At 37.2% G+C, this 24,411-nt stretch overlaps 5 protein-coding genes and 1 pseudogene across 9 annotated transcripts; 4 read left to right on the top strand and 2 right to left on the bottom strand.

Moving 5' to 3' along the window:
* The first annotated feature begins 1,223 nt into the window (after positions 1 to 1,223).
* Positions 1,224 to 4,110, top strand: LOC130941153 (subtilisin-like protease SBT1.8). The gene is made up of 2 exons (XM_057869593.1): positions 1,224 to 2,985; positions 3,062 to 4,110. Exons 1-2 carry the CDS (start codon positions 1,356 to 1,358, stop codon positions 3,736 to 3,738), a joined length of 2,307 nt encoding a protein of 768 aa, XP_057725576.1. The 5' UTR covers positions 1,224 to 1,355; the 3' UTR covers positions 3,739 to 4,110.
* A 783-nt stretch (positions 4,111 to 4,893) lies between these two features.
* LOC130962258 (guanine nucleotide-binding protein subunit gamma 3-like) lies at positions 4,894 to 6,797 on the bottom strand. The gene is made up of 5 exons (XM_057888465.1): positions 6,387 to 6,797; positions 6,253 to 6,305; positions 6,124 to 6,168; positions 5,973 to 6,017; positions 4,894 to 5,431 (listed from the first exon to the last, which is right to left on the bottom strand). The coding sequence occupies exons 1-5, from the start codon at positions 6,519 to 6,521 to the stop codon at positions 4,894 to 4,896; spliced, it is 816 nt and encodes a 271-aa protein (XP_057744448.1). The 5' UTR covers positions 6,522 to 6,797.
* A 756-nt stretch (positions 6,798 to 7,553) lies between these two features.
* On the top strand, positions 7,554 to 9,919 carry LOC130983921 (uncharacterized; annotated as a pseudogene).
* Positions 9,920 to 11,574: 1,655 nt separating this feature from the next.
* Positions 11,575 to 12,543, top strand: LOC130966994 (protein LURP-one-related 6-like). The gene has a single exon (XM_057891818.1). It carries the CDS (start codon positions 11,745 to 11,747, stop codon positions 12,381 to 12,383), a length of 639 nt encoding a protein of 212 aa, XP_057747801.1. The 5' UTR covers positions 11,575 to 11,744; the 3' UTR covers positions 12,384 to 12,543.
* Positions 12,544 to 15,631: 3,088 nt separating this feature from the next.
* LOC130967001 (uncharacterized) lies at positions 15,632 to 16,362 on the bottom strand. Its single transcript, XM_057891827.1, has one exon. The coding sequence runs from the start codon at positions 16,292 to 16,294 to the stop codon at positions 15,803 to 15,805; it is 492 nt and encodes a 163-aa protein (XP_057747810.1). The 5' UTR covers positions 16,295 to 16,362; the 3' UTR covers positions 15,632 to 15,802.
* Positions 16,336 to 23,849, top strand: LOC130966967 (protein trichome birefringence-like 16). 5 transcript variants are annotated; one of them, XM_057891797.1, is made up of 6 exons: positions 16,336 to 16,844; positions 16,948 to 17,149; positions 19,803 to 19,954; positions 20,572 to 20,964; positions 21,798 to 21,993; positions 22,428 to 23,849. In XM_057891797.1, the coding sequence occupies exons 2-6, from the start codon at positions 17,103 to 17,105 to the stop codon at positions 23,254 to 23,256; spliced, it is 1,617 nt and encodes a 538-aa protein (XP_057747780.1). In that variant the 5' UTR covers positions 16,336 to 16,844; positions 16,948 to 17,102; the 3' UTR covers positions 23,257 to 23,849. The 5 variants fall into 5 exon arrangements, with proteins under 5 accessions (XP_057747780.1, XP_057747775.1, XP_057747785.1 ...); XM_057891813.1 differs by lacking the exons at positions 16,336 to 16,844; positions 16,948 to 17,149 and adding exons at positions 18,810 to 19,030; positions 19,243 to 19,386; XM_057891792.1 differs by having other exon boundaries at positions 16,336 to 17,149.
* Positions 23,850 to 24,411: the final 562 nt, after the last annotated feature.

Genomic DNA, 24,411 nt, shown 5'->3' with positions numbered 1-24,411 from the left:
CTACCCTGCCTGATCCTATCCTTCATCAGTTGAAACGAAAGCACTTATTTTTGCATTTCTAACTTGTTATCTGCAAGAATTCCATTCCATGCACGACAGCAATTACACTAAAGGCAAACACAGATGATAGATATAATTTAATTTATGAATTTTCAAGTTCAATAAAATAAAATAAACACGGGAATTGAAGATAGTTTAAAACCAGATGAACTTTAATAATTTTTCTCACTATGCTTCCTTTTATTTTGATTTTAACCGCATGAATCTGTTACCAATAAGCCAATAATGGCACAGCTTTCTCTGATGAGGAATAAATTGTATGAAACCAAAACACTTGTTCGTTCATTCAGTCATAATTATATGACTGCTGCATAGTGCATCATACTGTATGTGGTCTGTCATTTCTTTTTACTAAAATTCTTGCTTCCACCACAATCCATAGTGCTGTACTTCCTTTCGAATATACTATGATTAGATTTCTAAGAGATTTTCTTTTTTAGAAAAGAAATAACTCTCATGCAAACACTGTTGAGCTTATGAGTGGGGCAAATTAATAAAGCATGCACGTACAACAAAATATCTCCTTGTCTATCTTATAACTCCTGCTCCCTCCCGTTTTGTATTATTTTTTATTACAGTTGCCAAGTCCGTGAATGGACAGGACAAATTAAAAACCCAATATTCAATATTTTATCGCCAGCAAGAGTGTTTTTATATTTAGATGGAATTTGGATCAATGAAGTGTTAAAAAACAAAAAGGTTTGCTTTAATTTCATCCATGCATATCATAAGGCTAAGTTAAGGGAAAGAGGAACGATTGAAGGCTATAATATTCGGCAGGCATGAGCGTATCAAAAGAAGAGATTTGGTTGAACAACGATTTGCGCTAATAAAACATTGTCTTGCATCACCAAAGAATGGCTAAGATTGGTGGACCCTCAACCATGACGCGTTTACAGCTGTTTTTGTTTAACCCATGCATAGTGAAGACAAAAAATTACTCTGAATTCTGAAATGTATCCCATGCACTACAAAACCATATATTTTCACGCTAATTATGAAATTGATGTAAGAAGGAAATGCAATGCAACGTATATTTTTATTACTCAACTAATTTGGACTCTTTTGAGCGCTGGTCAAAGCGATGTTAGCAAGTAGTTATAAGTGTATGCAGTAGTTGCATGAGGGCAATTAAATCATAGCACTACCTTACAAAATTAATAATAGAAAACTTAGCTCTCATTGGCTTGGCTAAGCTGCTTGCATTGTATATATATATATATATATATATATGTGTGAATTAACAAACATTGGGGAGAAGTGAGTTAATTAGCAACAAGGCAGGCAGGCAGGGCATGGCCTCAACGTGTTCCATCTCCATGGTTATGATAGCGATGATGCTACAATGTCTATTATGTGTAGTGATGGCCAGCAGCACAAAGAAAACTTACATAGTTCACATGAAACACAAACATCACAACCCTTCCAAGCGAGACTGGTACACAGCCACACTCGAATATCATAACTCCCACTCCGATTCCCTGCTCTACTCATACGAAACCGCTTATAACGGCTTTGCCGCTTCCCTCAGCAAGGACCAGGCACAGTTACTACGCCGTTCCGATTCGGTGCTTGCGGTTTACGAGGACACACGCTACACCCTCCACACAACAAGGACACCGGAGTTCTTGGGCCTCCAGAAGGCTTCAAACTTGTGGGAAGGCCACACCATTCAGGATCTCGACCATGCTTCCAACGACATTATCATCGGAATCCTCGACACCGGGGTGTGGCCGGAGACAAACAGCTTCGACGATTCCGGCATGCCTCCGGTTCCCACAAGGTGGCGCGGACAATGCGAGCCGGCTCCGGATTTCGATCCTTCCCTCTGTAACAGAAAACTCATTGGCGCCAGGACTTTCTCCAAGGGCTACTTATTGTCCTCCGGTGGTGGTTACATGGTTAGGGAGAAGGACCAAGTGTCTCCACGCGACCGTGAAGGACATGGAACCCATACTGCTACTACTGCTGCAGGCTCCGCCGTCCCCAACGCCACTTTACTTGGTTACGCCACTGGAACGGCGCGTGGTATGGCCCCACAGGCGCGCGTCGCGGCGTACAAGGTCTGCTGGACAGGCGGCTGCTATGCCTCCGACATTCTCGCGGGGATTGATCAAGCGATCCAGGACGGCGTCGACGTGCTCTCGCTCTCTCTCGGAGGCTCCTCCACCGCCTACCACCGGGACACCATTGCCATTGGAACCTTCGCGGCGGTGCAGAAAGGAATCTTCGTGGCTTGCTCGGCAGGGAACAATGGTCCTCGTCAGGGATCTGTCGCCAATGTGGCTCCCTGGGTGATGACCGTCGGAGCCGGAACCCTAGATCGGGATTTCCCAGCTTATGTTAAAATCGGAAATGGAAAACGATTCAGCGGTGTTTCTCTTTATGGTGGAGAAGGTTTAGGAGACGAGCCGGTCGGATTGGTTTATTTCACCGATAAATCCAATTCGTCGAGCAGCGTTTGCTTGCCCGGTTCGCTGGAACCGTCGCTTGTGCGAGGGAAGGTGGTGGTTTGCGACAGAGGGCTCAATGCGCGGGCGGAGAAGAGTGCGGTGGTGAGAGAAGCTGGAGGTGTGGGGATGATACTGGCGAACACGGCGGCGAGCGGCGAGGAAGTGGTGGCGGACAGCCATCTTGTGCCGGCCGTAGCTGTGGGGAGAAGCGCGGGAGATGAGATCAGAGAGTACGCTTCGTTGGATCCTAATCCAACGGCTGTGCTCAGCTTCGGTGGAACTGTTCTGAACGTGAGGCCTTCGCCAGTTATGGCCGCTTTCAGTTCCCGTGGGCCCAATGGAGTTACGCCTCAGATTCTTAAGCCCGATATTATTGGGCCTGGTGTTAACATTTTGGCGGGATGGTCCGAGGCTGTTGGCCCATCTGGGTTAACGAAGGATACTCGCAAAACCCAATTCAATATCATGTCAGGTAGTTACAAGTTAGTTAGTTTTGATCACGTGAGATGTCATTATTATTATAATTTGACCTGGGAATTGAATTATAGGTACGTCAATGTCGTGTCCACACATAAGTGGATTGGGTGCGTTGTTGAAAGCAGCCCATCCAGATTGGAGTCCAAGTGCTATCAAATCGGCACTCATGACAACAGCTTCTACACACGACAACACCAACTCCCCTTTTAAGGATGCTGCCGGAGGAGACTTTTCAACGCCGTGGGCTCACGGTGCCGGCTATGTGAACCCTCAAAAGGCATTCTCTCCAGGGCTTGTGTACGACGCAACCACCGATGATTACGTTGCCTTCTTGTGCTCCTTGGACTACTATACGCCTGAGACTATACAGCTTATTGTTAAGAATCCCAACGTGAATTGTTCCGTGAGATTTGATGAGGCGGGGCAGTTGAACTACCCATCATTTTCGGTTGTGTTTGGGAGCAAGAAGAGGGCTGTCGCGTACACTCGGACGTTGACCAATGTTGGGGCAGCAGGATCCGTGTATGATGTGGATGTTGATGGTCCATCCGTGGTGGCAATAACGGTGAAGCCCACAAGGCTTGAGTTCGCCCAAGTTGGGGAAAAGCAATCTTACACGGTCACCTTTGTGTCCAACAAGACTGCTGATGATTACTCTCTTCTTTCCAAATTCGGTAGCATTGTGTGGAGCAATCAAGTGCACCAAGTTAGGAGCCCAGTTGCTTTTGCATGGACTGATGATTCGTGATTCGTGATTCGTGAACTTAATTATTATTCCTTCTATACCCAGTACTAAAAGTAAAAAGCTAACGTAGCAAACACACAGTCCTTGCTATATATGTATGTAATATTATGATGTTCAATATAATGCTCCAACGAGTATTATATGCAGCTTATTATGCCTGTTTTTGTTCCCTCATGCCTAGCTAGCTAGTTTCAGAATTTGTTTTAATTTTTAAGAATGCTGTGTGTGTGTGTGTGCGATGTGAATATATATTTACCCACTTCACAAATATGGAAACATAGCAATGACAGTTCTGTGGTCTGAACACCACCCCCGTGTGTAATCACTGTTTTCATTGGATATTTTTTTAGCATTCTAGTTCTAGTTCTACCGCAGTAGATCTCTATAATACGCACACAAAAGGGGGTCATTTTCTGAGTGAAAACTTACTCTGAATTGAATTTCTAATTTCTATATTCTTTTTTTCCGAAATGTCTCATTCCAAACGATCTAAAGCCAGATTGGCTTCAAATCTGCGTACTGAATGAATGAAAAGACATTTGCTGAGTTCTGTGTCATTGTCAGCAATGCAGAAAAAAAGTAGTTCACGCCCATCACATATTTTCCTGACTTCTTTTCCCGTTTGATCACTTCATTGATCATCAACTTTCTTCTAGGACCACCGAGATTAAAACTTGTAGAAAATAAAAGATAATAGGACAAAAAAGAAATCGCTTTTACACTTCTCTTTTCGGAGATAAAAAGTAAAAACTCTTATATGCTTGTCAAAGTTTTCAAGAAGCTGCCACTGCCATTCCTTACCATAAGTGCCCAAAGAATCTCATTGGATTTACTAATCAAAACACTCAAAATTAAGCAATAAAGCTGAACAAACCATCAAGCCATATTTCAACGGCCATTTTTATAAATTTATACTATTGCATCTTCCATCTCACATGCAACACTGAAAAATGCTGACAATAAAGGACCAAATTTATCTGGCCCACAAATTACAAAGCAGAACTACTACATTTGCTTCAACTAACTATACAAATACTTCAAAATCTAACTTCGCTTATAACATTTATAATAAAAAAAACTCCTTTGTATTTCCAAAATTTATACTCTAACTATATCATAATTGCAAATTGAGCAAGTAATATAATATAATTTGAAAATCTAACAACAGAAACAGCAGAAAGCACTTCTCCAAAAGGACTTTGTACAGCAGCAACAAGGGTGTACCTTGGGACAACTGGGGCAAGAACAAGTGCAGGAGCATTTGCAACTGCAGCAAGAAGGGCAAGATGGACACTGAAAACTGCAACTGCTTGGGAGAATGCAGCAGTTTCCGAAGCCGCAGCTACCTTGGCAGCATTTTGATTCAGGACAAGAGCAACTGAAGCAGCTCCTCCTCCTCCATTTACAGCACTTTGATCTGGAACAAGAACAGCAGCTACTCCATCTCCAGCAACTTGATTTGGAAAATGAGCAGCAGTTACTCCCTTTACAGCAATTTGATGACGAAGTGGGACACAAGCAGCAGCACAGCCATTTTGGCAAGGAGCAATTGATGGAGGGAAGACAATTGCAGCTGCAGCTGCAGCAACTGCATGGCCTGCAGCAGTGGCAGCTTGGTAATTTCAGATGTACAGGTAAGCCTTCACAGCAGAAGCAGCAGCAGCAGATCCAAGACAAGTTTAAACATGGCAAACCACTGTACAGTGAAAAAAAATAAAAGTTACTCATATGTTCATTTTTCATGACAGTAAATAAATAAGCATACTTGGACAGAGGTTGCTCTAGCTTCATCAATAATTGAGCTTAACAATTAAGGCATAACGGAAACTAATAATGAACAAGGTAAACCTATTACTCTTCAAAATTAGGGATGGCTCAGAGTTTCAATCTTCAAAGCTAAACAACATTAACATATTATTCATCAAATAACCTTGATTGTCCTTACATGCTAGTAGCCTGATTATCTTTATTATGCTTTTTATTATATAAAATATTCAGTGGAAAATGGACTACAAATACTGCACCAAACAGCAGGTATCAAGAAATGAAAAATTACTACTGAAAACTAATTTTATATGGCACACTAGCACTTTATGCATTATGTATTAAACCTTTTTTTTTCCAATAGCAACTAAATTTTCATGCGTGCAATGTATTTTAGGTGCATCTCTCACATTGGTTTCCAATTTGGTATCTACACTCTAAGTAAGAAGATGAAGTAGTAGTAGTAGTAGTACCAGAGCCACTTCCAAAAGCGGCATGACCTGCGATTCTTCTTGCTTCTGCTTGAGAAAGAAAAAGAGAAACAAAAAAAAAGTATAAAAACGATGATGCCATTTTGAAAGTAAGAAAGAAAGATTGTGGAGAAGTAATAAGAACATTGATTACGAAGGTAAGAGAGGATCAGAGTTGGCGACCACGAAATCAGCAACCCTGCAAATTAAAGTAAAGAAATTTGTTTAGCTTGAAGAGTTTGATAACGAAGGAAGTGGAGAAGAGAGAATGAACATAACATACTCTTTGCAGCATGCTGAAGCTGGTTGAAGGGCTTCAACATTTTTCAACTCAACCTGACAGATGCAAAGATAGTTGTGAATAAAGAGAAATGGTGCAGTGCGGATACATGAAAAGTGAAAAGAAAAGTGAGAGACCTCGAGAAAAGTGATTTCTCTGTCCAGCATGTGAAGCCTGGCGGTGTCGCGGCGCTTGCCGTACAAGTCAGGGGGTGACTTGGGGGAAGGTGGTGGGAGAGAAGGAAGGGAGGAAGAAGAAGCAGCAGTGGCCATGGCTTGGAGTGGAGGGATGAAAGAAAAGGGAATAGGCACAAATGAGTGAGTGCAGAGAAGGAGAAGAAGAAGAAGAAGAAGAAGAAGAAGAAGAAGAAAATAAGGTTAGGTTAGGTGCAAGTGAGTGAGAGTGGCAGGGTGCAGTAAATTGGGTCCTCTGACATCCCCATACATAATTATGAAACACCCAGAACAGAGCCACCACTAAATTATTTCTTTTTTTGTTTATTTACAACAAAAATAGCTTCAATTTGAATTTCAACCACCATTTGCTTTTGCTTCAGTCACTGAAACTGAGCCTCAAGCACCACGGCAAACAAAACCTGCAAACTAAGCTACTAATCCCTGCTTAGCGCTGCTTAATTACGTTTTGACAATTTCTTAACTTACCTGAGACCGCACGTGACGTCAATGCAACTTACAGTTACATATTGTGAATTTTCAAGTAAGACATTTTTATTTTATATAGGCCCAATAAAAGAAATTAAAAAGGAAAGGGAAGCCCGGTATAAGAAATCTTCTCCATTTGGGAATTGGGATCGTATTCCGTGCCCTGCGCTCAGCGATTCTGTTCCCTTCCGTGATCACATTTATTTAAGGAAAATACTCACGTAATGATATGTTTATATGAAAATGATATTATAAATTTTTAGATGATTAGTTAAATATATTAATTTATTTAATAGTTTATAATACTATTTTTATGTAAAGATGTCATCATGTATTACCTTTATTTAATTCAGTCACACACACAAAATAATAATACAACACAACCTCACCATTTGATGATCAATTACTTAATTTTTAAGATAAAATACAATGAGCTTAACAAAGAGGTAATAAACTTAAAATTGTTACAACAATGAAATAGATAATAGCTCTTGAGAAACGTGTTAATCTCTTAAGCATGTGCCTCTGACGCAGCTTCTGCATAATAGTTCAAAAGCACAAGCAGATCTATTACATTTGCTTCAACTATACAATTTACAAATAGTTCAAAATCTAACCTACATTACAACATTCTAACATAATATGCAAACTAGCAACAATAACAACAGAAAGGCGTACCATTGGACAACTGGGTCAAGAGCAAGTGAAGGAACATTTGCAACTGTAGCAACATGGACGGTTATTTAGACTATTTCTTTATCAATAATAAATTTATTATTGTAATTATTTTTTAATAAAAATACATAAAAAATATATAATATGTAAGGTGTAATAATTTAACTTTTTCTTTTGTCCAGAAAGAGAAAACTTTGTACATTTTATAAAATAAGTATTTAACATGTATATGTGCATGAGTCCAAAGGATTAATATATACATACCATCATTAAGCTATACAGTCAGATCACTCTACAAAATTACAAATCTTTCCAACATGTTTAATAATTGTAAGATTATACAACAATCCGAAAAGAAAATAGACCATATGACTATATCCAACATGTTCTTCCAATTTGGTTTAACATTCTTGAGTATCTACCGAGAACTTCATGCTCAAGCCTTTTCCCAGCTTGTCCGGTCTTTAATTGGTCTTTCTTCTTGAATTTCTTCCAATTTTTCATCCTCGGTTCTTTCTACTAGCCTGCTCTTTCCAGTAAGCAACCAACTTCTTCAGTGGTGCTATCTCTTTCGAAGAAACGTTCTTGCTAGGATCATTCACTATTGACCTCCCTCGATGCATACATAAGCGAGTTATGTGTCTCGTCTAAGTTTGATGCCACTGGAGAAACATTTACAAACACGAGAGTTTTAGCATTACCACCAAGGGAATCACTCATTAACATAGTTAATTTGTGATTCCTATAAGGAATGTGTTGACCACCATTAGACAAAGCACTAATCACATCCCCAAGTGCTGATAACAATTTGTTAATGCTTTGAACTTTCTTAAGAACTCTCTTATTAACTGAAAGAGTAAAAAGCAAATCACAGTTTTAAAGATCAACTTGCTGATTTTCTATGTAAAATTCTATTACCGGATCCTTTTCTTACTAATGTTTCCAAGCTAAGATTGTTAGATTTACGCAATTCTAGCTTGCGGATGAGTGTTATCTAGATTATTTCTTTATCAAGAATATGTTTACTATTGTAATTATTTTTTAATGAGAGTACATAAAAAATACATAGTATATAAGGTGTAATAACTCAGTAGGTGAGAGTAGAGGAAGCTAAGCGAAAACGTGAAGCTCCGATATGGACTGGATGGGAAAAAGGTAGAGATGTTTCAAGTTGGACCATGCCAAGATCCATATCAATTAGGATTTTTAATTGGCAAAAGATTCTCCAAACTCATAAAGACTAGACTGCCACTGACCTCATTCTTCATAATCAGCTTCTACCTTTTGCCAATAATATCCTTCAATCCCAATCACTCCTCCAAATTCTTTTTGACAGTAATCAAAGAAAATTTCTAAGATATTGGGATGAACTCTTGGGTACTGCATCAGGCAGCGCAGTGCCTCTTCTTCATATTTTACTTATCAACTTCAGGAAGGGGATTCTTGCGTTCATTCCAAAAGGAGCAGAGTTCCAGTACAGATACCTTGGATGACTGCTCTGATGTTCTTGTTGTGGGCGAATCTATGGCCATTGCTGCGCACAGTGAGGATGCAAATGTTGGCTTGTTGGCCACACCTATTTAATCAAAGGAATCTTGCCAGATGGAATGTTCTTCGTTAGTTACACTTATGCTGGAGAGCTTTCAAGCTGTGCCTTTGGCTTCAATACCCATGGATTAGCCTTCACTCTGGATTCTGTACCGCCGACTGAAGATGAGATCGTGACCGGTGGCATAGGCCGCAACTTCATCTCTCGAGACATTCTTGAAGCTACATGCATAGAGGATGCCATCAGTCGGATCCGGTCATCAAAAATTTCTGTCGGGCATTGCTACAACTTAATTGAAACAAGTACATGCAGAATACTCAATGTAGAAACTGCCTCTAGGAAGCGGGATTCAGTTTTTGAGGTGGGGGAACCACCTTTCTTCAATGCAAACATGTATCTTCACCTACAAATTAATCAGGTACATGATGAGAACTCAATCAGCAGGCAGAAAAGGGCAGCTGCCCTGCCCAAAAAAATCAAAAGAGGATTTCCTGTCACTATTAGGAGATGTAGATGACAGAAAATACCCCATCTACATGACAGGTCCACTGCTTCACACGCTCTGCACTGCTGTTATTGATATGGACGAACAAACACTATCAATTATTGAAGGGAATCCTAAAAAAGGAGATGTTTCTCATGTCTTCTCTATCAAACGTTGCCATGGTAATCACCCTAATGCAATTTAACTATTATATGAATTGCAATAGATAAAGCTGTTAGTGGAGATTCTGTTATACCGACTCATAGAGGCCCAGCATATGACCATCAAGACACCGCATAGCTGCAACCTGATCACAAGCAAATGACAACAAACCAGTTTCATTATTCACACATTGAAAACTTTGAACATTTAAATGTTAAATGGATCACATTCATTACCAAAATAAAAATTTTTATTCTCTTCAACAATGAGAAGAACTTATTTTTCTCCAAAACAAAAAATATTTATTGAATTATTACACCTTATATATTATGTACTTTTTATATACTCTTACTAAAAAATAATTGCAATAGTAAATTTATTATTAATAAAAAAATAATCTAGATAACATTAATACTCAAGAGTTGAAGAGAGGAGACCTCAAGAAAGGTGATTTTTCTCCTGTGAAGCAGAAGCTGTGGACATAGCATGGCATGGCAGAGGAAGAGCATGCATATATTTTTACGTTTCTGATGTAATAAACATTTAACATGAACATGACATGAAACTTGTGTGGTCCAATCCAGGTTGAATTTGAGAATGTTGCACTATGCTTCTTCCACATTTACGATACTCATCCATCCATCTATCTACTCACCACTCACCACAAAACGTGCTCCACTTTTCTCTCCCAATGCTTACACTTTTTTCAACGTTAACCCGGATGCACAAGAATCGAATATATGGTCTTTTCCTGTTTTTGGATAAAAGCCACAACTTAACCTATTTTACCTTTTTATATATATGCTTTATTCCCTCTATTTAAAACCTTGGCTAAACAATAATCCCATATAAATATATTAATTATAAATGAAACTAGAGGAAAATAATATTTTACCTTTTAATTTTATATACTCAAGAAATTTTGTTCACTTTTTTAAGAGTCATTTTTTTTGTAAAAAAGAATCTCGCAGATGGTTAATTAGAAAACAAGTTGATAAAAATTGTGTGTAAAAGATTAGTGAGTGAAAATTAGATTAGTATGCCTCTTATATGTATAATTCATCAACGATGTTAAATATATACTAAAATTAATTATTACAAATGAATTAAAATATCCATATATTTATACACAAATATATAATAAATTATCTTAGTATATTTAACATTTTTAATAATCTACTTGTATAAATATTCATAATATATAAATGAATAAATTTTGAGAAATTATAACCTTTATCAGTTAGTTATACTATTTTCATATAGTTGTGTTATTTAACCTCGTTAACTTTGGTTATCCAACAAACTTGAATTAAAAAAAAAAAGAGGGTAATGGATATCAAATTTAAGGTACAAGTAAATAAATAATGGGGTTGAAGGAGGTGTAGGGAATTTCAAAAGTTTGCATACATTTATTGTCTTTAAAACAACTTGGTAAGTATTTGAAATTGCCACCAATGCTTAGGCCAATAAAATGTATAGTTTTTGCGTTTGAAGTGAAAAGCACTTAACTAAATGCTCCCATCCATGCTACCTAGCAAGCCAGCTAGCCACAACACAATATTCAAACTCACACGGCTGCACACAATTTCAACGCCTCTGGGTATCTTAATTAACTTACGTACATAGATTAACAAAAATGTTATTCCCACACTAAAATCAGCTACCAATATATTTGTGTATAAATATATATGTAATTTAATTTATTTTTAATGTGTATTTATATTCTAATATATATTTGATGCTGAACGCGTAACATAACATAGTCGATATATTAATTCAGTCTATATCTCTTCCACAAGCAACCTCCTCGGCAATATTATCCATGCATCATGTCTTATCTCCCACGTCAAAAACTTGCCAAACCCTTCAACAAAATCCCCCTTGATCTCTCGATCTTTCTCTCTCTTTGTGTGTGTATATATACACACATATACATATATATTGTAGTTTGAGAGACGCAAAGATGCTGCCTGTAATTAGCAAGTTGTACTGTCGGGGTGGTGAGACGGAATTCGTGGTAAGGATGAGGCCGCATGCGGTGTACGGAGGGGGTTTGGTGGTGACAGATTGTAGCAGCCACAAGGTTGTGTTTAGGGTGGATGGTTGCGGTGTTCTTGGTAAAAGGGATGAACTCATTCTAAGAGACGCTGACTCTGTTCCTTTGCTTCTCATGCGTCGAAAGGGTGCAGGATTCGTTGAAGCGCTCTGCTTTAATAAGGTTTGGAAAGGTTACCGTTTAGATCAGTTGGAAGCCTCTGGATCCGTGGTGAAGAAGCAGCTGGTTTTCAGTTTGAAGGAGTCATCATCATCATCTTCATCATCTTGTTTTATTTCAAAAGGAGGTGGGCCAATCAGAATCACCACTCAACCGAGGAGTTTTAGTAACAAATCCTGGGATTTCGAGATCAAAGGATATTTTCCTGACAAGTGTTGCAGCATTCTTGATTGTCAAGGCAACGTGGTTGGGATCACCAAGGAATTGGAGACATTCAAGGATGTGTACCATGTAGTCGTCAATCCAGGGATCGATCAAGCCTTTGTTTTCGGTGTCATTGCTATCCTTGACTACATTTACGGCGAATCTACTATCTGCCCATCGTGAATCCTAATTTGAATTCAAATGTACAGATTAAATATTCTTTTGAATGAGAAGAACATGATCCCATGATGGGTTTGTCTTACTTTACTTAGCTTGTTTATATATTTAATTTGCTACTTTGATTAATATGATGTGAGTAAGTAATATTCTATGTATGGTGTGGAATGAATGCTTTCTATTTTGATTAGTTAATGTATTTTTAAAAAGAGTGGCTGAAATGATTCTTTGGTGACGGAGGGATGCTCTACAATCTATATACATGCATGCATTTTTTTCTTATTCGTTGAAGGGGGAAAATGCAACAAGTACATGAATTAGTTTCAAAATAATATGTAATGCACATTCACCACTACTATAATTTTGTCAAAATTATAGATCAACACTTGGTCCAAAAATGTCTTGCTAATCTCAATCACTCTGTTTTGGGTCAAACACTATTGCTCTTCTATCACCGGGGATTGGTACTTCTTTGGGTCAAAAAAAGCTTGGCCCAATGCAATTAGACTGAGTGTTGACCAAAAACGTCAAGAAGAAGAGAGTAGAGCCAATGAGTTTCAGACTGACCATTCTAATTAAGGTTGTGAATTTGAAATTAAGATATTGATCAAGTGATTGAAGCAAGCAATCATGCAAGATTATGGTCGTACTGAATATACAAATTATTGAGATTTTGCCAGCTCTATGTTATTATGATGAGTCTTCAAATAGAATGTAGTCTCTTTTTGTCTATAAGTGCTTTTGCAAGCTTAGATGAATTATGAAATTTGTCTTGAGCAATTTCCATATTTATACAAAGTCATGATGGCCTTCACTGGACTCTTGCATTATTCCCTGAAATTTTGGCATTGATGCTGATTTTACAAAGAAAAAGGGACTGCAAAGCCATGCTCTTCATCAGAGCTCTCTGGATTCTGTAACTTCTGATAACTTCCAGTGCTTTAATTTGATGTACCACGCTCTTGCTCTTGTTCATTTGTCATATTTTCATTGATCACTTTCTTCAATAAGTTTATCACAACAGAATAAAGGAGAGATCAATCTCACGTTTTGCAAAAGTATAATTGTATTAACAACTAAATAAGGTGATAAATAATGTTGTTGCAACCTAAACATACAAGTCACATTCATGATAAGAGAAACTCCAAAATATGCAAATCTAGAGCAGTTAAGAAGTTCTTCTTGGACTTGCTGCAATGGTGATGTTTATTGATCTCTATGGTCAATATAATGTGGGGTCATAGAAAATCACATGATGCTTTTGCACGTTCAGTCCCTGTTCCTTAGCTAAGGTCCTAGTAGAAAAATGGGGGGAAAAGAGAAGTCTATGATGTTCTTTTTTAAAAGGGCAGTATTATTGGGTTAAAATTGGATGTTTTTCTTTCAGAGTGGACTTGCACAAGAAATAGAACAAAGGGCACTATATGAGGGGTTAGGTAAGCTACCTTTTAAACAAAAGAGCATATATAATGGAAATTGTTTCTTGGTGACCCATATGAATAATAATTCAGTTTGACTAAATTACTTTGATGACTAAGAAAATGGATTATGGTGCTATATGTGAGGCAATAGCATTAGGAAAATTGGAAAATGATAAATATCTTGGATTCTTATGTTCTTTGAAAATCAAAAGTAACCTTTCCTTGGAAAAATTCACTTGGTCCCTTAAGTCCTTTTCTTCTGCTGTTTTACTTTATGTTTTTTACTACTTGCATTGCAAGTAGGTGAGAGTGAGAAAATTTCTGCTGAAAATGGGCACCGTTGTACTCTGAGTAATACACTTATTTATCATTATCTTGAGATACACCACATTTTAATGCACCCTTCAATGATAGATGGCTTTGGTGCATGCATGTGGCACCGTACACCGTTACGTCAATAAAAGTTCGTGTTGGTTTCTTCTGATTCTGGTTTTGAACCTGAAGATACCTGTTTTAATGCTTTTTTGCTTCTAATAGGAGCTGCTTTTTTAACTTTTGTAGCATCAAACCAAACTAATCAATTCACAAAAGAAACTTTCCATGGTGAATTGATATATAATATCTTCTAGATTCTAGATATCTGATCTTAGCTAAGCAATTAGCAATGATCGTAACACAATAAAACGTGATACCATGAGTAATTGACTCTTCAATATTTAAATGAACTACTAATTTAGTTTTTATATATATATTAGCATTAGATAATATCAATAATCCACTCCAACAACAACACGTAAACACAAACATTGAAATATCTAATTAAGATGTGGTAGCAAAAACCTTGATTGTTATAAGAAACGTAGAGTGAATGAGATCCAAGTCTCCAACACAAACACGCAAACCGAAGAACCAAAAAGGACATCATCATAAAATAATAACAACAATTTGCAATGATAATCCAAATGGTTTGGGGGTGTGTCCCCACTCACACTCGATCCCTTTGTCAGAACACACATAAACACCTGGTGGATACATCCGGAAGGTTCAGATCACTCTTACTCTTTTTCTTTTTTATGTCACTATCTATCCATACAGACAACAAGTAAATTTCGGTCTCAAACTGATAAATAAAAATTACTGCTATATTATTGGTCTCAAACTGATATTTTTATTAATGTAGTAATATATGCTTAATTATCTGTGTTTCTTAATCACATCTCACATAGGAATTAAACCAATTATTATAGCTTTCATGTAAAAGAACCAATTAAGTAGTGCAATTTATGAAGCATGTAAAGGCATTAGAAGGCCTTGGGGTTGAAGGAAGAGGCAGAAAGAAAAGACAAAATGGAAAATTTGACAGCTTCATTCGAATGCATGCTTTGCTTCATGTACCTAAGTAGTTAAAATTTGCCCTGAAAAGTTAAATACTCTTGCACCAAAAAACAACGTTGGGAATTTTCCGTGCACTTTCGTTTTCTGTCACCTTCCCCCCTTTTCTTTTTTCTTTCTTGTATGGAAAAAGAAAGAAAGAAAGAGAGAATCTTTTGATTGAGTATGGTTAATAATGGGGATGCTGAAAATGGACATTAACAGCTAAGAAAGTGAGAATCATTAGTTTGGAAAGGCTTAGGAATTAAGATTCGTCATACAACTATAATGTGATCATCACTCATGGATTGTAAAATTCTTTCTTTTTTAAAGGATTGAGGCTGGAGTTTGCGCTGTCTTTTTTGTTCTCATTCTAATTCAATACTCTTAGCTTAACTCATAAGCTTTGTTTTCACAAAAAGAAATATATATCTAAATTACAAGAAGAAATTCATGGAATATTCAACATATTCTTTTGTAGAAAAGAAAATTAAGAAAAAAAACAGAGAAAATTAGAGAACAAGAAGGAATTAAAAGTTTGAAGAATTTGTTAAGCAGTCTAGATGTATATACAGTAAAGATGAAGGATTAAAAGAAAGAAAGAAAGGAAGTGATCGTAATCATGGAGTTGTGTTATACCCCTGATATAGATGAGAAGCAACTGTCGGATCGAAGAAGAGCGGCTGGTGGAGCAGTTTGAACACGATGAAGTGGTGGAAGTGCCCCGGTGGAATTGGTCCGGAGAGGCCTCGGAGAAGAAGAAGAGGAATCCAAACTTCTTCGAAGGATTCGTGCCATGGCGAAGAGAGGGTGCTCTGGTTTGGCTGAAGCTCTGAAGTCTCTGCAGAAAGAGATGTGGCGGTTGAGAGCTTCTTCGGTGGAGATGAGGGTGTCGGATCTGAGAAGCTCGTCCTTGACAGCCTCGACGCAGAGGCCGCAGAGCCACCGTCCCTGGTAGCGCTGCCGCAACCGTGAAATGTATGCCGGCGTGCATTCTTCCGTGAAGCCGCATGAGTCGCATTTCACGCACTCTACTTCAACTGCGTTCCCGTTACCGTTACCGTTACCGTTACCGTTACCGTTGACACTGTTACTACCTTGCTCACACTCTGAAGAAATTCCCATTCTCTTTTCATCAATTCTCTCTCTCTTTCTCTTCCTAACCTAATGTCAATGTCTCCCTTCTTTAATTATATAAATAACACAAATATTATCACTTTTTTTCGTTTTTTAAACAAAAGGTTTGTGATGGACAGATGTCGGTAAGGAATGTGATTGGAAGGTACTAGATCACCTATGACTTGCCTAAGTAAAGAAATATAAAAATGAAAGGAAAAGAATTTCAAAATTTCAATCCTCCTCTTGTTAGTATCATTATTTGCTGCTACTAACATTGTAGGCATTGATTGATTGGCAATTACTTTAACATGTGAAAAACAGCTTTTTGTTTCAATGTATTTTATGAGTTCTTATTAAGAGTGATATAACTAACTGTAACTAATAGTAATACAAGCGCCTAGCGGTTCTTATTTATTTCATTTCATGTCACATGCAAAAGAGAGAGCATGGTCCTATCATATTCACAAATAATGAGTCTAGAATCAATGGGAATGTGAATCATAATTCTGCCATACACAAGAATAAGATGCTGACACTACTGTTTTCGTTTCTTAAGGTTGCACACATGCTATACTACTCCTCAATGTAGTTAATTTGCTATATATATACTGTTTATTTCCATCATCTTCAAATATTTTTATGTGAAACTGTCGTTGTAGGTTCTAGTTTGTTCCAAATTAAAGGGCAGGGCTGCGAGTTATTAAATAGCAGACTTAAATGTTTGAATAAAAGACACTAGGTAGGGTTTGAAGGTGGCCTGGGGAATCCATTGCAAGCTAAGAAAGGGACAAGAGGAAAAGGAACTACCATCACAATGCATGCAGGACTTGGGAACTTGCAGCAGAAGATGACAAGAGTGAGGTACAACTCTCTGATATATTAAGGGAATCTCTTTTACTTGTATTATTATTGGCAAGAGTCACTACCTACTAACAAATTTGATATGCATATCCATAAATACTATATAGCTATACACATTTCATACTAACTACTAACATAGAGAGTTGCATGCATCCATTCATTATAAATATTGTTAGACAGAAATATTTTTAAGGGCAAAACTGGAATTATTGATTGTACTTGTACAGCTAAAGATCATGAGGGCGAAGTGATCTGGTCCAAGTGGTTTCATTGGTTGGTTCTTGTTGGTCCCATCATTGCTAAACTCTTGGTTCATGTTAGTACGGTATCCTAATACATACATACATATATACCTAGACATACATATAAGCTTCTTTATGGTGGAGCCACTATGGCTGCACTACAAGATCTGTTGTTGAGCAAGTCGTACTCAAAAGTATCATATGTGTCTTTTGTAATCTTGTTACATGCAACCTTAAATAAACAAGTGACATATTTTCTTAATGCATGCACTGCTCTTATATAATGTATTTTACACATTATTTTATGAATACATCAAGAAAGTAAAAACAACTTATCCCAATGAATCTTTGTCAAAGTGGTGAAAAAGATGTAAACAAACTAAAGTATGTTATTACTACCCGTAATTCTGAAATAAAGGAGTTTGTGCGCCACTCCATGGTAGAATAATATAAGGATATAAATTTGATTAGCGAGGTCAATGCATGGAGGGTAAATAAGTGGCAATGGTAGTAAATGTGGTAAATGAATTCAACAAGATCAGAGCAGAATTTCTGAACACACCATATGGGAAGGTAATGATTTCTGTGAAATAAGCTTTGGAGTTTTCCAATTTCACTGAAAACTTATTTATTACCATTGTTGCAAATGTTCATCACCTTCCACTGAATGAATGATAATAAAGGACGTTTTCTTCCAATTTTCTATTATTACTAATAAAAATAAATAAAATCATTTTTAATAAATTAATTCCTTCACGTTACTCTTTTAAAATAGATTTTGTAAGACTTATTTTTTTAAGTAGTGGCAGTGGCACAATCAAAGTAGCTCGAAGTTCCACGCTTTTTATTTAAGAAGAGAATTATGAGAAATTTAGTAACAATAAACAGAATTTCCTGAATATTATAGTGTGTGAGACTAAACCTATTTTAAGACCAAAAAATTAAACTAATCATAAATCTCAGATTATTAATATGGATTAATGCATGGCCCCTTGGAAAGCGTTTCTGAAGCCGAAGAATATCCCACATTATCGTATGGACTAAGAAAGAATGGTTAAGCAGTCTCATCATTATCTATATTCTATACGATAAATGCTCATAAATAAAGAAAATAAAAAATCTTTCCAAATTTAGAAATATACACAACAAATGTAGATTACTAAAGGATTATTCCTTTAATGATGGTCAACTTAGGAGAACAAAATCAGTTACTGTATCTAAAACTAAAACTAACTATATTATATTGAAAAGGTTACAAAGTGATAATTTATATCAAGTTGTTTATTACTATGATTAAATCATAATTAATTAACTATAACCTGACATAATTCACCAACATTATTTTTTCTGTTGGTTAAGAATAGCACATGAGCATGATTATATGATTATTTATATTGTTAAAAAGAATAAAAGCATTGAACTTTTGAGGAGTGACGGTGAAGCGTTGCCGCGAACTGCGTTGTTCTTCGTACACCGTACGCTCAGAGGTACATAGCTCCTTACCTCTCTTCTTCCAGGTTTTATTCTTCTTGGCGTTGGCGACATTGTTCTCAATTCGGCATCTAATTTCTTCCGCATTCGGCAAAGTTGATTTTTCTATTTTCCCTTTTTGGGGTGATTTTGATCTTACCTAGAACAGGTACCGTTATTGTTGTTGTCTATGCTTGTGAACTTGCCAGATCCATTGTCAATTTCGTGCGAGGTTTGCGATGTATGAATTATGTGCCATTGTGATAGGCGTATAGCTAGCTCGTGAACTTTGATTTGGGATTTTTTTTTAACAAAGAAAAATTATGTTTTGATGTTCCTGAGATTGTGTCATACTTGGCTTACAAGATGGTACTTGCCCAGGTTTCGATGCAGAAAGTTTTCGAATTGGGCATAAAATTTTCCTCTTTCAGATTAGTAAGATCAGGGTAGAGGACGCGTTCAGGTTTCAGTTTTTCCACAATTGGGAGGGTGGCTCTTACGTGATTGGGAGGAAGGACTTCATAGGTTGAGATTGTTATTTTGGATTGGTGTTTAACTCTAAGGCAGTAAAATCTATTTATTTTGGATGATTAAGCTAATAAAAATATATGGTTAAGGTTGTGTATTTTTGTTCCTTTTGTCTGTTTGTAGATTGAGCTTAAAATGTTTTTAAACTAATGTTAGTTGCTGGATTGCTGGGTTGCTGTTTCAGTTTCTGGTTCTGTTTGCTGCATTTTAGAGTTAACATATTGAGCTTCTATTGCCAATTCTTGATGTGTGCAGTGTCCATGTGTTTGCTGAAATTGAAGCTCTCTGTTCTTGCTAGTGATCATTGTTTATTCTTATTTTTGCTGATGCATGTCCACTTGACTTTTAGATGAGAGCTTGCTCTTCTCTTCTTCCTTTTTGTTCTTTTGATTTTATGTTTTATGTTTTTGCAGGATGAAGACAGGCTTAAATGGATTGAAGGGTAAAGAAATTACTCTTATTACCATTGTTGTCATGTCTGCAACTATCATTTTGTGGAACTGGGAGAAAACACCCCGTCTTACTGCCCTTTTCCCTCCGCAAGATCCATTGCAGCTGTCTTCAGGTTTGCTTCCATATGTATATAAAATAGTTCTTTTTCAAAACACACTGATATGATACTCTATCAGTATGACAAATATTGTTTTATAGACTTGAACAACTATCTGGCATATATTTTTCTGCTGTATGTTTTTGCAATCTTTCTGTCAACTTAGAATTAAAATATCTCTCGCCACATTTTGTCCCTGTGGGTGATGAAGCTGGAAAGCAATCTTTAGCTTGTTGTTCAGCATAATCTCATCTGTTTGGAATTTCGATTAGAATATCCTTAATATATCTTTTTGTACCAATGTTTGATTGATAGTTCATGCTGCTTAAGAAAAACACTATTAGTACTAAGTATATTAATCTGGTCAGAATGCTGCACCCACTGTCCTGTTAAGCTTAGTTGATGCCTTGATGGGGGTTCAGTTGAATATATTGCTAGATGTTGGCACCTTGTTATATTGAATTCTCGATTTTTTTTTCTTTTGTCTTGGTGGTGGTGGTGGTGGTGGTTGGGGGGGGGGGGGGGGAGGGGGGGATATAGCCTTACCACAACCCTCTTCTTTAATCTTTTTAAGAAAAAGGAATCTCATTTTGACTTCTGCAGCTTAACATGTCTTCTATGTGATGGTGTAGAAATTCTTTCAAGTGTGCCAGATGAAGTAAAACATCCTTCGTATGTATCAGATGAAGAAAAACATCCTTCAAGTGTGTCAGATGTAGTAAAACATCCTTCAAGAGTGTCAGATGTAGTAAAACATCCTTCCAGTGTGTCAAATGAAGCAAATCAGTCTTCCAATGTGTCAGATGAAGAAGTAGAACATGACAGAATTTCGGAAGCTGGGAAAAATCATGCTATACAAACTTTTCCGAATCCAACAGCGCATAAGACTGAAAGGAATGAAGCACAGGCGGAGAGAACTTCAAAACAAGAAGAAAATATAAAACATCCAGCAAACGAAGATCCACAAAGAAGCTCTTTAATTAGTGGAGAAGACAAGAATTCAAATAAGGCTACAGAAAGTAAAGGTGCTGACTACTCTTCATTCATACTTATTTCTATTAACTCTAGTGAAAAGTTTAGTTGCTTGGGAATGTTTTGATGGGTGAATCACACAAACACACACACACACTTGTCAGCATGTTCTATAGATTTTTTTTATCAGAAACATTTTTCTTTATTGTTTCTAAACGAAGAAGTTATGCTAGGAACAAGGATTTAGTTGTCTTTGTGTGATCTCAAGATCATGGATTTAAGCCATAGAATCAACCACTGACATTCGCATAAGGTTAGGTTGGATATATTACATCCTTCAGGTGTCGGCTTACCTGATTCTGCGTAATGGGGGATCCTTGTGCAGTCCTTGTTGTTTTTCGAGAAAGCTCGATACATTATTGTAAATTTAAATTGGTTCCCAATTGTCATGATGTTTTCTAATAATAAGCTTTCTATTGAAGGATACCTCCTATATTTACCTTTTCTTTTGGTGTATTTTTAAGAAACCTTTTATAATTAGTTCAAGTTAGAATTTGTCTGTTTCTTGTACTCTTTCCATTTGTTACAGGTAGACTATTATCTTGATAGCCCTTGGCCACTATTTTAAACGTGTAATTAGCAAACAGAAAAACATACTTTAGACTAATATTTGGATAAGAAAATTCTCATATTAGACATGCTGACTTATGTTGTACGTTTTTCTTCCGATATTATTGCATCTGTTGGTTTCTTCATTCATTAAAAGATTTATCAGATCATTATCTTGTTCAGGAGGGTGTTTCCCTGCACATTTATTGGAATGATGGGTTATTTATTTATAAGCACTGTTAACTAATGGATGTTCCCTCCCCAACTTTTTCTGCAGTCTGTAACTACGCAAAAGGAAAATGGGTTCTAGATGACAAGCGGCCTTTGTATTCTGGATTTCATTGCAAACAGTGGCTGTCAGCGATGTGGGCATGCCGCATGATGCAACGTACTGATTTTACTTATGAGAAGCTCAGATGGCAGCCAAATGATTGTCAAATGGAGGAATTTGAAGGTTCTAAATTTTTGACAAGGTATTCTCTATTTCTCTCGATTGTATTTGAATATATAAATTCTATGCTTATGTAATCGTGAGTCTACCCTCAGGGATTTGATTCTCAAAATTGTGAGTTTTTGTTTCTTTTGCCTGTAACTCACTTATTCCAAAAGGATTGAGGAATAGGATGCTTCTCAATGGACCTGAAAGAGGATAGGTCAGCTTTGGTTGGGGCATGTGTTAGCATATTATTGAATGATTCCCTCAAATTATTTTTTGTGGTCACATGTGACTATTGCTTTTTGAGATGCCTTTACTCTTTAAGGCAGCTTTTGATATATAGAGGAACAAATTTCCCCTAATTTTCACATCTACATTTCTTTCTTCTTAGTTGTCTATTTAAGTTCAAGTTCAACAGTAAAAAGGCCAACAAATGCATCACTAATTGATAATAAGCTTTTGTGCATTTAGGATGCAAAGCAAAACTCTAGCATTTGTTGGAGACTCATTGGGCCGGCAGCAGTTCCAGTCTTTAATGTGCATGATCACTGGTGGTAAGGAGGCCCCTGATGTACAAGATGTGGGTGCGGAGTATGGATTGGTTCTAACAGAGGGAAATTCCCGCCCTAGTGGATGGGCTTACCGTTTCCCAAGCACCAATACTACCATTCTCTACTACTGGTCAGCAAGTCTCTGTGATATTGAACCAATTGACATAAACAACCCAGAAACAGAGTATGCAATGCACCTGGATCGGCCACCGGCATTTTTGCGCCAGTACCTTCACAGGTTTGATGTACTGGTTCTCAACACAGGTCACCACTGGAATCGAGGAAAGCTCAATGCTAACAAATGGGTAATGCATGTTGGGGGTAAGCCAAATACCAATAGGAAAATAGCAGTGATATGGGTTGCCAAGAATCTTACAATTCACAGCATTGTTAGTTGGGTGAATTCGCAGCTCCCAAAGTACCCTGGTCTGAAGGCCTTTTATCGGTCCATTTCTCCTAGGCATTTTTTTGGTGGGGAGTGGAACACTGGAGGCAGTTGTGACAATACCAGACCAATGTCAATAGGAAAGGAAATATTGGGTGAAGAGTCTACTGATCAAAGTGCTGCAAGTGCAGTGAAAGGAACAGGAGTGAAGCTCTTGGACATAACAGCTCTTTCTCAGCTTAGGGACGAGGCTCATATATCACGGTACAGCCTGACAGCACAGCCGGGCGTGCAAGATTGCTTACACTGGTGTTTGCCGGGTGTTCCTGATACATGGAATGAACTAATCTTTGCACAGATCTAGTTTGTTGACCACAACAATTGGAGAGTATTTGGTTGGCCTTAAAAAACATTACCACCATTCCTCGAGTTGGAATGGGTCACTTAACTTCGAATACCATAGTTTTGCAGAGGATGTTGTCATGGGGTTACAATGTATCCAACTCTTGAGGTAATATTATGAGATATTTGAAGCCGAAAAGCTCAGAGACACTAGAATATAAATTAAGCACTAGTTGGCATGGCCCCTTGGAGTCCTCAGCAGAAAGGCCGATGACAAAGGTGCAGTATAGGAGCTCTTGAAGAATGTTGGCGGAACGTGAGTTGCTATTGTGTGGTGTAGCAGTAGCAGTAGCAGCAGAGGTTCTGGTCAGTAGGATAGGAAGATACTGTTGCTCTTTTTCATTTATTTAGTGGAAAGGAATAGTGTGGTCTTTTAGTCTTAGATTTCAGATTTGTCAAACCTTAAAGGGGTTTCAATTTCAACCCTATTACACAAAAATATGATGATATGTTATTATTGAATGTAATGTATCTCTCCCAGGCGGGATTGAGTATTATATGTGGGGGTCCCTCCTTTTGTTGAATACTTCTTTTTTTTATCAAGTTCTGCATATCCATTGACGCGTTTGAATTTTAAAAAAAAATTACTAAATAGTAGTTTGATTATCAGAAGTTTTCAAATCAGAAAATGAACGAAGCAATGGACACTTGGATCTCTCAAAAATAAGTGTGTTAATAATGGCAAAATAGATGTCACCTTTGATGTATGTTATCCAAGGGAAAAAAGCACAGAAAGCGAAATACGCAGTCTCTCATAAATGTAGGCATGTAGGGAGTGTGGTGCGCAAATCTGTGAGACGAGTAAGAAACAAACAATTCATGAATTTCTCAACGGTCAAGTATGGGAAATATAGACAATTGGAGTGTATTTATTAATCAAGTTAAGCATCACATGGACAGGACCCTCACATATCAAAATTTAATAGTAGCGATCAGCGTCCCCGCTGGTCTATCTATTATTGTTAATAATGCTTAATATCATAATGAAATCGCGTAAACTATAGTAATATATCAAATCAATGTGTCAATTATGCAAAGTCATGAATTAAATTCAATTGCAAAAGTCGTTTTAACAACAATATCTTTTTTTTTTTTACTTGTTTTTTCAACTAATTGA

Source organism: Arachis stenosperma, chromosome 1 (assembly GCF_014773155.1).
Source record: "Arachis stenosperma cultivar V10309 chromosome 1, arast.V10309.gnm1.PFL2, whole genome shotgun sequence".
Taxonomy (NCBI): Eukaryota; Viridiplantae; Streptophyta; class Magnoliopsida; order Fabales; family Fabaceae; genus Arachis; species Arachis stenosperma.
The sequence above is the reverse complement of the archived record's forward strand: the minus strand, read 5'-3'. Positions and strand labels throughout refer to the sequence as shown.